Source organism: Pocillopora damicornis, chromosome 1 (assembly GCF_964200805.1).
Source record: "Pocillopora damicornis chromosome 1, jaPocDami1.2, whole genome shotgun sequence".
NCBI lineage: Eukaryota > Metazoa > Cnidaria > Anthozoa > Scleractinia > Pocilloporidae > Pocillopora > Pocillopora damicornis.
Genome location: NC_142670.1, coordinates 40,810,988 through 40,821,904, shown reverse-complemented (window position 1 = coordinate 40,821,904; position 10,917 = coordinate 40,810,988). Strand labels below are relative to the sequence as shown.

General features: G+C 37.7%; 1 protein-coding gene across 12 annotated transcripts; it reads left to right on the top strand.

Moving 5' to 3' along the window:
* The first annotated feature begins 392 nt into the window (after window positions 1-392).
* On the top strand, window positions 393-10,474 carry LOC113667924 (inactive tyrosine-protein kinase transmembrane receptor ROR1-like). Of its 12 annotated transcripts, XM_089197073.1 has the most exons (19): window positions 412-582; window positions 1,059-1,244; window positions 1,630-1,791; window positions 2,640-2,829; window positions 3,261-3,451; window positions 3,664-3,697; window positions 3,869-4,326; window positions 4,960-4,980; window positions 5,377-5,628; window positions 5,885-6,175; window positions 6,743-6,870; window positions 6,963-7,122; window positions 7,573-7,748; window positions 7,850-7,972; window positions 8,230-8,300; window positions 9,020-9,060; window positions 9,183-9,279; window positions 9,372-9,474; window positions 9,977-10,474. In XM_089197073.1, the coding sequence occupies exons 3-19, from the start codon at window positions 1,671-1,673 to the stop codon at window positions 9,995-9,997; spliced, it is 2,478 nt and encodes an 825-aa protein (XP_089053199.1). In that variant the 5' UTR covers window positions 412-582; window positions 1,059-1,244; window positions 1,630-1,670; the 3' UTR covers window positions 9,998-10,474. The 12 variants fall into 12 exon arrangements, 11 of the variants coding, with proteins under 11 accessions (XP_089053201.1, XP_089053205.1, XP_027039589.2 ...); XM_089197075.1 differs by lacking the exon at window positions 1,059-1,244 and having other exon boundaries at window positions 393-582; window positions 1,630-1,731; XM_089197079.1 differs by lacking the exon at window positions 1,059-1,244 and having other exon boundaries at window positions 393-597; window positions 1,630-1,731.
* The last annotated feature ends 443 nt before the right edge of the window (window positions 10,475-10,917 follow it).

Below are 10,917 nucleotides of genomic sequence, written 5' to 3'. Positions count from 1 at the left end.
ACCTCGTTGAAAAAATATTCGCCCATGACACAAAAACGAAGCAACTCAATTCGACTGATCGATGTTCCAGTGTATAATTTGCCTATCATCGGGACGTTTTGGAAATCATGTTAATGTGGTAGCTCTAGGCGCCGGTGTTCTTTTCTTTACTAGTCTGGCTCACTCTTGGCTGTAGCTAAGCGAATAGCAGTACTCAGGAAAGTTCATATCGAAAAAAGATCCAGAAACGAATGCAAAAATTTTTTTGGAAAATTGGAAATCATCGGAGCACAACAACTATTATTTTGCATTGTTGTGGCATATGTATGTCACACTAAAGACAGGCATTAACGAGAAGGGAATGGAGACAATAAGTTTTCGCAATTTCCGCCTCTGCCAAGACCTCCCCTATTAAGGTTATTAACTTGTGTTGTTTTAGAACGGAAACATGTCGTGACAGGAAGTCGGTGTCATTCGCGCGGCTGTTCATTCGAAATCATCTTTCATAACTTAAACTTTCGAGCTGAAAATCAAAGTAAAGTTTCAGTGAGTTGTGCGTCGTAGAGGTCAGCCTTGTGAAGGAATATAGCAGTCAGCAAAAAGGTATTCACTAGGTTGGTAAGTTGGTAAGTGGTTCATACAAGCTCATTGCCGCTTCCCTGTGTGCCCTGGGTGAATGTACTTGCTTCTAAACTTTTTCATTGGAGAGAAAAGGGAATTTTAAACCATTTTGTTTTAGAAACTCAGTGCAATTTAGAAACTTGGTGCATTTGGACGATAAACATTTACATTTAGTGTACTCAGGTTAAACGTCACGTCACCGCGTGTTAAATACCAAACATATTCCTTAGAGCTTTGGCATTTCATTGTTTTTCCTGTTTTTAGTTATTTACGGTGGAAAACAATGTCTAGATAGAGTGTGTAACCACTAGTTATTAAGAGAGCAGTATTTTGGGGCGATCAGTTTATTTATTAAGATTAAGAAACGGCCATGAAGAACAACTTTCTGAGCAAAACTAACTTGGATCGGTTTATGGCGTTAAATTTATTTAAAGCTCATTTAATTCCACAAAATCTAGAAACCTATCTCCACCAAAGCGGGTGGGAGAAGGGACGAACTGATCTTATACTACAAGGTAACGAGTCTATTCAGACAACGCAGCGTGGGAGTATATAGGTTTGCCCTCAAGCAAATTGGCATCGTACGTGCTGCGACCATTGTTTACTGACGATTACATCGTTCAAGCAGCCTCTAAGGATCAGAGGTCGTAAAAATTAATTAGTTATTCTACTTGTTATTGGGATACCCATGGAATAACATTACTTCTAAACTATCATTCTTTAATAGAAGAGTTAATTATGAAAAATTTGATCTCATTTAAAAGAAGGAATCGGATTTAACTCTCAAAATGTTTTATAAATTATCAAACAAAATAGTCAAAGATAATGTAGTATCGACTGATCTGTCAATACTGATTTATTCACGTCATATTGCTACCAGACTTTCCGCAGGTCGGTAATACACTGATCTTTTAGTTGAGTTGGAGGACTCAGTAGCTCTTGTGTAGTTTCGTTACTGAAAAAATTTCATTTGATCATCATTTCGTGACCTCGAATTAATTACTTCTTTATCTTTTCATGTCACATTAGATTGAAATGCTTGTACTGGTAACCAGCCTTACAGCATAGAAATGGCTCAAGTTCGTGCCATTGTTGTTCTTACCATCTTCAACACTATGCTGGCTCATTGGGGTCGGTGGAAAGAGGAATTTTTATTTTTCTTAACCATGATACACAAACAGACGATACATGGTAATAGGAGCATAGGGTAAAATATAGACTGGACCATTGGATCCCTGGATTACTGGACTATTTTTTGGACTATTTTTTAGATAATTTTTGGACCATTATTTGGACCATTTTTTGGATCTTTTTTGGATTAATTTTTTGAGACCATTTTTTGGACCATTTTATTGGGGAAGAGGATGAAAGAAAATAATTTGTATGCTCAATATAATTTGTATGATCCATTTAAACCTCCATTAATCAGTAGCATTTTCAAATACAACTACCTACCACTCCAATTGTTCGTCTTCCACCCCCCTCATGTAACAACAGTCTGCCTCCCACCCCTTCCTGAGTACTGATAAACTGCATCCCACCCCTCCTTAAGTACTTATGGTCTACCTCCCCCCCCGATAAAATGGTCCAAAAATTGTCCAAAAAATAGTCCCCAAAAAAAAAAAATAGTCCAATCGTCCAAGGGTCCAACAGTCCAGTCCATATTCTATCCTATGCTGATGATAGGAGATGACCTTTATAAAAAAAACGTTTTAATTGCCAATCGTGTCCTTCACAGAGATCTTTTCACGTTCCATAAAGTGAGTGACGGAATCTCTATGACATAAGCGACGATCATTTGGATAAAGAAATATGATCGTTTAGGCTTTCACAGAGCTGTTCACGATAAGATTTTCTTTTGTCTCGTCTGGCTTGGCCGCCTACTGAATTATTGAGATTTTCCGTGGGAGCTTACTGCTCGTCGTAACAAGAAGATTAATTAAATAATTTTAATCTAGTTTAAGCATTTATCATCGCGATAAGAAAAAAATGGAATTTTAATATTAAATTACTGTTTTGTTCACTTTTGTGACCTGCAGGCGCTTCTGGCGCAAAAACATTCAGAGTTCACCACCAAAAACGGAATTACACAGACGCAGACAAAGCATGTAAAACAAAAAACCAAAGTGACCATCTCGCAAAAATTAGAAACGCTGACGACCTCCAGTTGGCTAAGAATATATCAAATACCACTAACGGCATGAAATATTGGACGAGTCTCCATGTCTGGTGAGTAACAATTATTTATTGCGTACTTAAGTTTATTCCGCTGTTCATCATTTTTGACAAATAATGTGTGTCGTAGTTTGATGCCATTAGTATTACTAATTAACAACCATTCACTGACAGATGTGGAGGTGGTTGTCTTTTTTTTCTCCAGAATATACTAAAACATTGAGATGATCTGTAAAAAGAAGATAATCTTTAGCTCATTTGTTCCTGTAACGATGACAATGTTTTCGGGCGCAAATCCCGCGCAAGTTGCCCCGAGGAGCATAGCAAAGGATATTTAGAGTTTGAGAAGCCAATTATGGCACGTCTTCAACGCTATCCACTGTTTTAGTATACATATGATAAGGGCCCTCTTGATTACTCTAACTTTACGTTTGCACATTTTAATGCTTTTTCTTTTCTGGGCACGTTGGACATGTCCGCTACAGGATTGGCGATTGGAAATGGAGTGATAACAATACGGCTGGTATACAACTTATAGACGTTGTGAACAATTTTAATCGTACAGAAGCACAGTCTAAGGAACCTAGGAAGTTATGCTGTATGGTAACCCATGATACTCTCCTGGAGTGCACTAACTGTAGTGAGGAGCACGCCTTTATATGTGAAGATTTCCAAGGTGAGAAATGATGATGAAATACAGTCCAGCAACTTCATTTATGATTCTTGCACCAAGAAATTATGTAAATTCTCTGCATTTACAGAAACCCTAGTACGACATCATCATTTCGATGTAAAATTTAAAAACTAGATGAAATGTTATCAAAGATTTCCAATTTTTTTTAAATCAATATCATTATTTATCCTTATTTTCCTTCCACTGATAAACAGAGAGTAATTTTACTCAAGTGGACACTAATTCGAGGTAAGTACAATGAAAATTTGACAAAAACGTTACGGCCTCTTCCCTTTCCAAGCTAATTTTATAGTAATTCAAGCTGCAATTCATCATCTCCCTTTTGTTAGTTATTAATTTGTTCGTCCTGATGTCTTCTATCATTCATTATTTAATTCTAATTGGTTTGTATATCTTTAGCTGCGTTCCAGCATTTCCTCCAGTCGAACCATCTGCAAGAAACGCTTCTTGTATATTTTATGAGTATAAAGACACATTTTGCAAGGACATAATCACAAGTCTGTATGTTTATGGTAACCAAAGTACATTGGATTATGGTGAAAAGGAAACGAACACCTTTGGTGGCTACTTCAAATTGTTTGATATCTCTCAGAAGTGTAGACCTGTAATGAGAAATTTGCACTGTCGCTATCACTTTCCGGCGTGTGATGAAACATTGGACGAGCCTAAAGATCGCGGGCTATGTCGCAGCTCATGCTTGTATTTGATGCAAGATGTTTGTAAGTCAGAGATGAAGTTTCTCATTGGAGCATCAAAGGAGGCTCCAGTGTTCGACCAGAAAATGATAAATTGCTCACTATACAAGCCGGCTAATGGTGGAGATGCTCCTGAGTGCTATGGGTGGCCAGATATCCCTGGTGCGTATATTACTCACGGTCATCATTAATCCTTTCTGTGTTATCAATTTACCTGGGACTAAAAACAAATCGTTGACTTAGACAAACAGAGAAACATGAAACCAACGAGAAAAAAAAGTTTATCTGTATACTTTGTTAACCAGTTCACATAGCAGGTGTGTGGGGATCAGAGCTTGTCAGAACTAGTATCTCAGGCCTTCTGGTTCTGTTCCAAAGTTAAGCTCCACTGTTCAGGAAGTCGGTGCACGATCCCAGAGAATGATGCTACTTTGTAAGCAGCGTCATGGACAAAGCATGGCGTCATTCCCAAATTAAACTTGGCGAACTTGTTTATGATCCTAACAAAATATTCGAATATTTTACATTGCCCTTATGACAGAAGGGGTGATGAGGTGAAGATAACTGGCAAGAGAACTCAGAAGAAAGCTAGAGCTCCCGTTATACAATAGTAGACTTTATTATTGTACAAGCGGCGCGACTCTTGGTCAGTGGGAACATTCAGTGCAACACTTCGACACCTAGAATGACGATAGAATCCTTCAAATTTTAGTATGCACCCAAGATTTACAATTTTTTTTAATACTTTGTTATCATTTCTTGACACGCACTCCAATATTTTTTCTCTTCTCATAGGTGATGACACAAAAACCACAGGTCTGCTTTTGATGTTCTGAGTTTTGATCTGTATTTAAATAACTTATCTGATACTGTCAAACCCCTATTAACTTACGTAATTGAGAACTACTTCACGCAGAAAAAGTCCCCAGTCATTCGCTCTTCAAAGCCTTTGAGGACGGTATTACCTGAGAACATTCTCAGTGATCTAAGTTAAAAGCGCGAAATTATGACATTGTTTGTAGAATAAGCTCCTTCAAGATATTATAATATAATGCTTTCTTTAATGCATCACTGTTGCAAACTGGATGACTTTTGCACACTCTCGCCCTCCGATCTATAGCTTCAAAGCGATTTGAAAGGGTACATTAATGTACAGTGCACGGATACTCCACGTTTGCACTGCCATAAACTCAAATATCCAGTTTCTCTCAGATTGTTACTATGGAGTGGGTGTTGGTTACCATGGAAATGTGAACGTCACCCGATCTGGTCGTACATGTCAGTCTTGGAAATCCCAGTGTCCTCATCGTCACTGGCGGATCCCTAAAGACGTCGCCAAATCCCAAAATGATTCGAACCTGTGTCGTAACCCGGATAGCAGTGCCCCAGATGGACCGTGGTGTTATACCACAGACCCAAACGTCCGATGGGAATATTGCAACGTATCTCGTTGTCCTCCAAGAGGTAAAGTCAACCACTGAGAAAGAGAAATAATTAGAGAGATTGAAATGTACATCCAAATATAAGTTCATCAAAAAGTAATATGTATTAGATAATAAGCGGGTTTTTTATGAGGAGAACTCACGTGGCTGTAAATTTCAAAATAAGACGCGGAAAAAGGTTTGGGTCATAATGACTACGCGACAACTATCTCGATTACACTGTCTCGATATTAATTAGAATTTTAAATGGATTTGTTGTTGGCCTCTCCGTACACTAGAATTACCGCCACCTCCGAGACGCTTCACAGTAGAGAATGTTCAGACAAGATATTTTATTTTGACTTGGAATGAGCCAGAAAATGCCAGCCTTTACCAAATACAAAACTACGCTGTAGAAAGGAGGACATCAAGATCGGAAAACTTTATATTAGTGAAGACAGTTCCGTACCCTCATACCCAAATGATTTTGGAGAACTTGGATCCCTCCACAGAATACACCATCAGATTATCAAGCAACAATATGTATGGAAGGTCAGAGGGTGTATTAGTAACACAGAGGACACTGCCTGGCAAGTATTAATATATCTCATGTAGGGTCCTCCTTTAAACAAGTTACACTCTTGTAAATTAGTGACTTTTTTCGCGCTCTTTTCGTAAATACAAGAGTAGAGCCTTTTATTACAAACTTAAAAAAAAAACTTTAAAAAAAAAGTGAAACAAAAAACTGAAACATGTTTGCGTAAGTCCCCCTTGCAAAATTTCATCTGACGGCAGTCTCTTTCTCCCATAAAAAAGTCATTCGCTAGTGGTTGTTTCTGTTTACTGAAGCATCGCAAACATTCTTGACCGAATTATGTCTGAGATATATCTTAGATTTCGCTGAGGTTGAACTGATGATACATATAGATGGTTCAACTTCCGAGAATCCAAAAAACTAGTTGGGTGCTTTAAACTTCTACTCGGAATTGACCACCATGAATTTTGTCAAAACTTCAACATGGTCATTTATTCTCATTAGGCTCCTCGTTATCAAAACCAAACTTCCGATAAAATGTTAACAGTTAGCTCCATATTGCGTTAAATTATTCTGAGAGCACTCTTTTCATTTCTTTTGGTTCATTTTTCCATTTTTCCAGACAGATTTATTAGGAAATTGATGCTGCAAATAGTATTGCCACTGAGCTTAGCATCTTTATTTGTTGTGGTCGTTTGCATCAAGTATGGACCTATTAGAAATTCAAAGCGTGGCAAAGTGTATTCTGAGGTAATAAGCCTAAATTTGTACTTTTATTTTTTAATCAGTGAAGTTCATGAAAATATGTGGTTAATTTTATATGATTCTTTTTTTCCCTCCAGAATCAGACACCGCTCTCCACTCTTTGCCACTGGGTTGAGATTCCCAGAACAAATGTTACACTACAAGAGAAGTTGGGGGAAGGTGCCTTCGGAGAAGTGTACAAAGGAGTGGTGCGCATGGGCGGACAAGTCAGGGCATGCGCAATAAAGACTGTTAAAGGTAAAAAGTATCAGTGTTCTTACTGATTATTCTAAAAATTGATCGGTTAATTTTCTGACTAACTGGTTGAGTTACTTATTGGCTGATTTCCCCACCGACTTACTGATACGTTTATGAATTGATTAATTAACGTGTTTGAAGACATGTGTATTTATGGGATTTGCACCCTTTTGGAACTAATGAAACAACGAATATTCTATTGCAGAGAATGCCAGAGAAAGGGAAAGGAAAGACTTAATAAACGAGCTTCAAATCATGGTCACAGTTGGTGATCATCCCAATGTCGTAAGCCTTTATTGAATGAACGATATGTAACTGTCATGATTTTATAATCCTTAACATGAACAGTCCCCTCGTCCTTTCGCCTGTCTACCCATCAGTATGTTTTAAGTAACTCACTTTCCTTAAAGTTTTGCCTCTCTAACGAGCTACCTTTGATGGAATACCTAGGGTCAATTTTAGTGATTGTTCGTCTGGCTCCAAATGGCTGCTTGTTGAACCAACTGAAGAACAGAGAAAATCCATACGAAGATGATACGGAAAGACAAGTCGGTTTCACACGCGTCGACAAAGTGAGGATTGCAAGAGACGTGGCCTGTGGAATGTCTCACCTCGCCAGCAAAAAGGTGGTTAAAAAATGAAACAAAGAATACCTTCACTTTCAATCGACAGGCCTACCTACTTATCATTAATATCATTACATTATCATTCTGAATTTATCTCGCAGTGTGTTCATCGAGACCTCGCGGCAAGAAACGTGCTTCTTGGCGACAGGAATGTCGCCATGGTTTCTGATTTCGGCATGTCACGTGATGTGTACGAGAGTGGTGAATACGAAACTCTTTGCCGGGTATGGCTATTCCCTTTATTTGTTAGAATGACTGGGAGGGAGGGGTTATGCAGCTTCAAAGTCACACTTTATTGATTTAAGATGTTTCCTTTCCCTCCTCCACACAAAATTATCATTGTTTTCGGTCAGTGTCGTCAAAATCTGCAACCATGCAACTATAAGTGTTTGTGGTGTAGTAGTATCAATTGAAGCGCCAGTTAAGTTTTCCTAACGTGTACTGTGATCATTCTAAACATGCCAGTTCTTCTGTCCAACAGGAAATGTTACCAGTTCGTTGGATGGCTCTTGAGTCTTTGGAGGATTTAGTGTACAATACAAATACAGACGTGTACGTTATAAATAAAAGAAATTGCGTGAACGCGAGTGCATTTTGTCATCAATTTGCGCAAGTTATATGTTTAAATTTATTGCATTGCGTGAACCGAAGGCAAGTTAAATCTGAAAAGCTTTCAAACCATCATGAAAGACTATTACTCTCGAAATACGCGCGTAGTTGATTCAATTTCTTGTTTATCATAATTTTTTTCAGTAGCATCACCTTCATATGCTACCTTGTTGATCACTGGTGATCATTACTCATTTTATGAGATCTTCCTGAGTGATCTGAAAATTCCAATACATTCTCTGCCAATTGGTCGTTTTGCATAATAATTTGGGCGGATATACCGAGCTCAAAGTTCTCGTAGCAATTAGCGATCAGCATGTCTAATTTCGAGAGAGTGGAACACGGATATCCTGTACTGCATTCTATGGCCTGTTTTTACATTCGTAATTGACCATTACAACCGAGTTCCTCTTTTGAATATGTGATAAGCTTTAGAAAACTGCAGGGAACTGTGGTAACCTAATTCCACGCTTCCTGGAAAAAAAAATCAAAACTAAAAAAAAAAATCTAATTGTTTCCATTGCCTTGAGAAACTGTAATGACCAAGTTGAAGAATAATTTTCGGAGTTCTCGTCTCTTTTCATTTTGAAATTTCTACTGAGAAATCAAATGAAGAAGTTTCTGATAATGAAAAATTTTCTGTTTTTTTTTTTTGCTGACAGGTGGTCGTTTGGAGTTTTATTATGGGAGATCGAATCTAGAGGTACAGTTGTAACTTGAACTGAACAACTACTGGGTTATCTTTGTTATTAGTGCTTTCTGAACGTTATGTAGAGTATCCTAATGTTTGAGATGGAAACAAATATAGTCCGTCTTTTTTTTAAGGTAAAATGCCGTATACCGGTCTTATAGCCAGGGAAATTGTCGAATTCTTGAGGAAAGGAAAAAAATTATCAAAGCCGGAAGGATGCCCGAATGAAATGTAAGAGGTCGTTGATGGAATGAAAGTAAGTTCTGTCATAATGGTTCAGCTCCAAGAGCTGGCTGACTAGACTTTTTATTTTCCTTTCCCAGTTATGATTTGATGAGGTCTTGCTGGAATCTGGATCCGGCTGAACGTCCTTCATTTGCACATCTTTTGACGCGTCTTGAGGAAGAACTTACTAAAAACAAAGAGGTAAACATTTTGCATCCATGATCGGTAGAGCAAAAAACCGTTAACATTTTATATCCATTTGGGGCCAAACGAATAATCACTAATTCTGACCCAAAAATTTACGAGAATCGTTAAATATTTAAGTCGTGAAGCAAAAATTGCCGTTGAATGCCAAATTGTCTGTGCTGCATAATTGGGAAGGACGAAACCGAAGAGAAAACTACACGTAGGACATTAATAAACACTTGGTATTCTAACAAGGATCAATATTAAAAGAAAGTTACCAATCTTGGTGCAAGCTCCAAGATTGGTTTACTAACTGTGACCAAGATTGCAAGCTCCCGTCTCTCTGTTCACATTTGCCAAAAAAAATAATTATACAATTTACTGATAATAAAAACATTCATGACCAGTAGAGCTTAGTATCGTTTATTTAGTAAAAGGAAATAAATAAGGAACATTCTCTTTTCCTTTATCTGATACATAAGCTGACAACCGGCTTGTTTTATTTTTTTACTTATAGGATGTCCAGAAGGATATTTGAACCGTAGTTCAAGGGTAGTGTGCATTTCACGCAGACTATTTACAACTACTAGGCTTATCCCTTTGAGGATACATTGAAGGAATAATTTTAAAATTAATTAGTCGGCGTTTTCATAAACATTGTCATGAAACATTATATTTGTGAATACTGTGTTTGGTATTTCGCGCAGAATATTTACATAGTTTCGTGAAAGTATATGCCTCCATTGCGTAAACGTTATATGAAAAGTTCGCCAAAAGATATTGTAACGAGCAGAGGGAGAGATCAGAGCCACGATTGTTTGAACTGTAATTAACCGGGAACTGAAGGACTGATAGATACAAATTGTAAGTATTATCGTTTTGCGCCCTCGCGTTCGCAAACGTATGCTACTGTAACTTTTTTTCTCATAATTTTTATAATTTCAGTTGACTGTATACATATAGATATATGTTCGATCTGATCGGATAGAGTGCAATAAAATTTTCGAATCCTTGATTTCCGTGGTTGATCTTCAATCTTCTTCCATGGACCGGGCAAGAATGGAAACACTATCATATAGCTTAGCGAGCTTTGAAATATCTTTAGGCTGAGATTTGAATTCATTTGGGTCATCTTTTATGATTTTATTTTCAGTAGCCATTTGCGCAACTATATGTTCAACCAGATCGGATATAGTGCAAATAAATTATCGAGTCCTTGATTCCGGTGGTTGATCTTCAACTCTACCGGCTGTGTCTCACACGTAGGCGCAGAACAAAGGAAAATACGAATTTCTCCATGGACCGGGCCAGAATGGAAACACTATCATATAGCTTAGCGAGCTTTGAAATACCTTTAGGCTGAGATTTGAATTCATTTAGGTCATCTTTTATGATTTTATTTTCAGTAGCCATTTGCGCAACGTATTCAGTGAGAAGCCTTTCATGTTAGCACAATTA

Bases quoted from the DNA above. Each gene is read 5' to 3' on its own strand.
- LOC113667924 (XM_027183788.2), top strand. From the start codon at position 1,671: ATGGCTCAAGTTCGTGCCATTGTTGTTCTTACCATCTTCAACACTATG. The intron at 4,981-5,376 runs GTCTGCTTTTGA...AGTTTCTCTCAG, and splicing joins TGATGACACAAAAACCACAG to ATTGTTACTATGGAGTGGGT. The intron at 8,301-9,019 runs GTACGTTATAAA...TTTTGCTGACAG, and splicing joins TACAATACAAATACAGACGT to GTGGTCGTTTGGAGTTTTAT.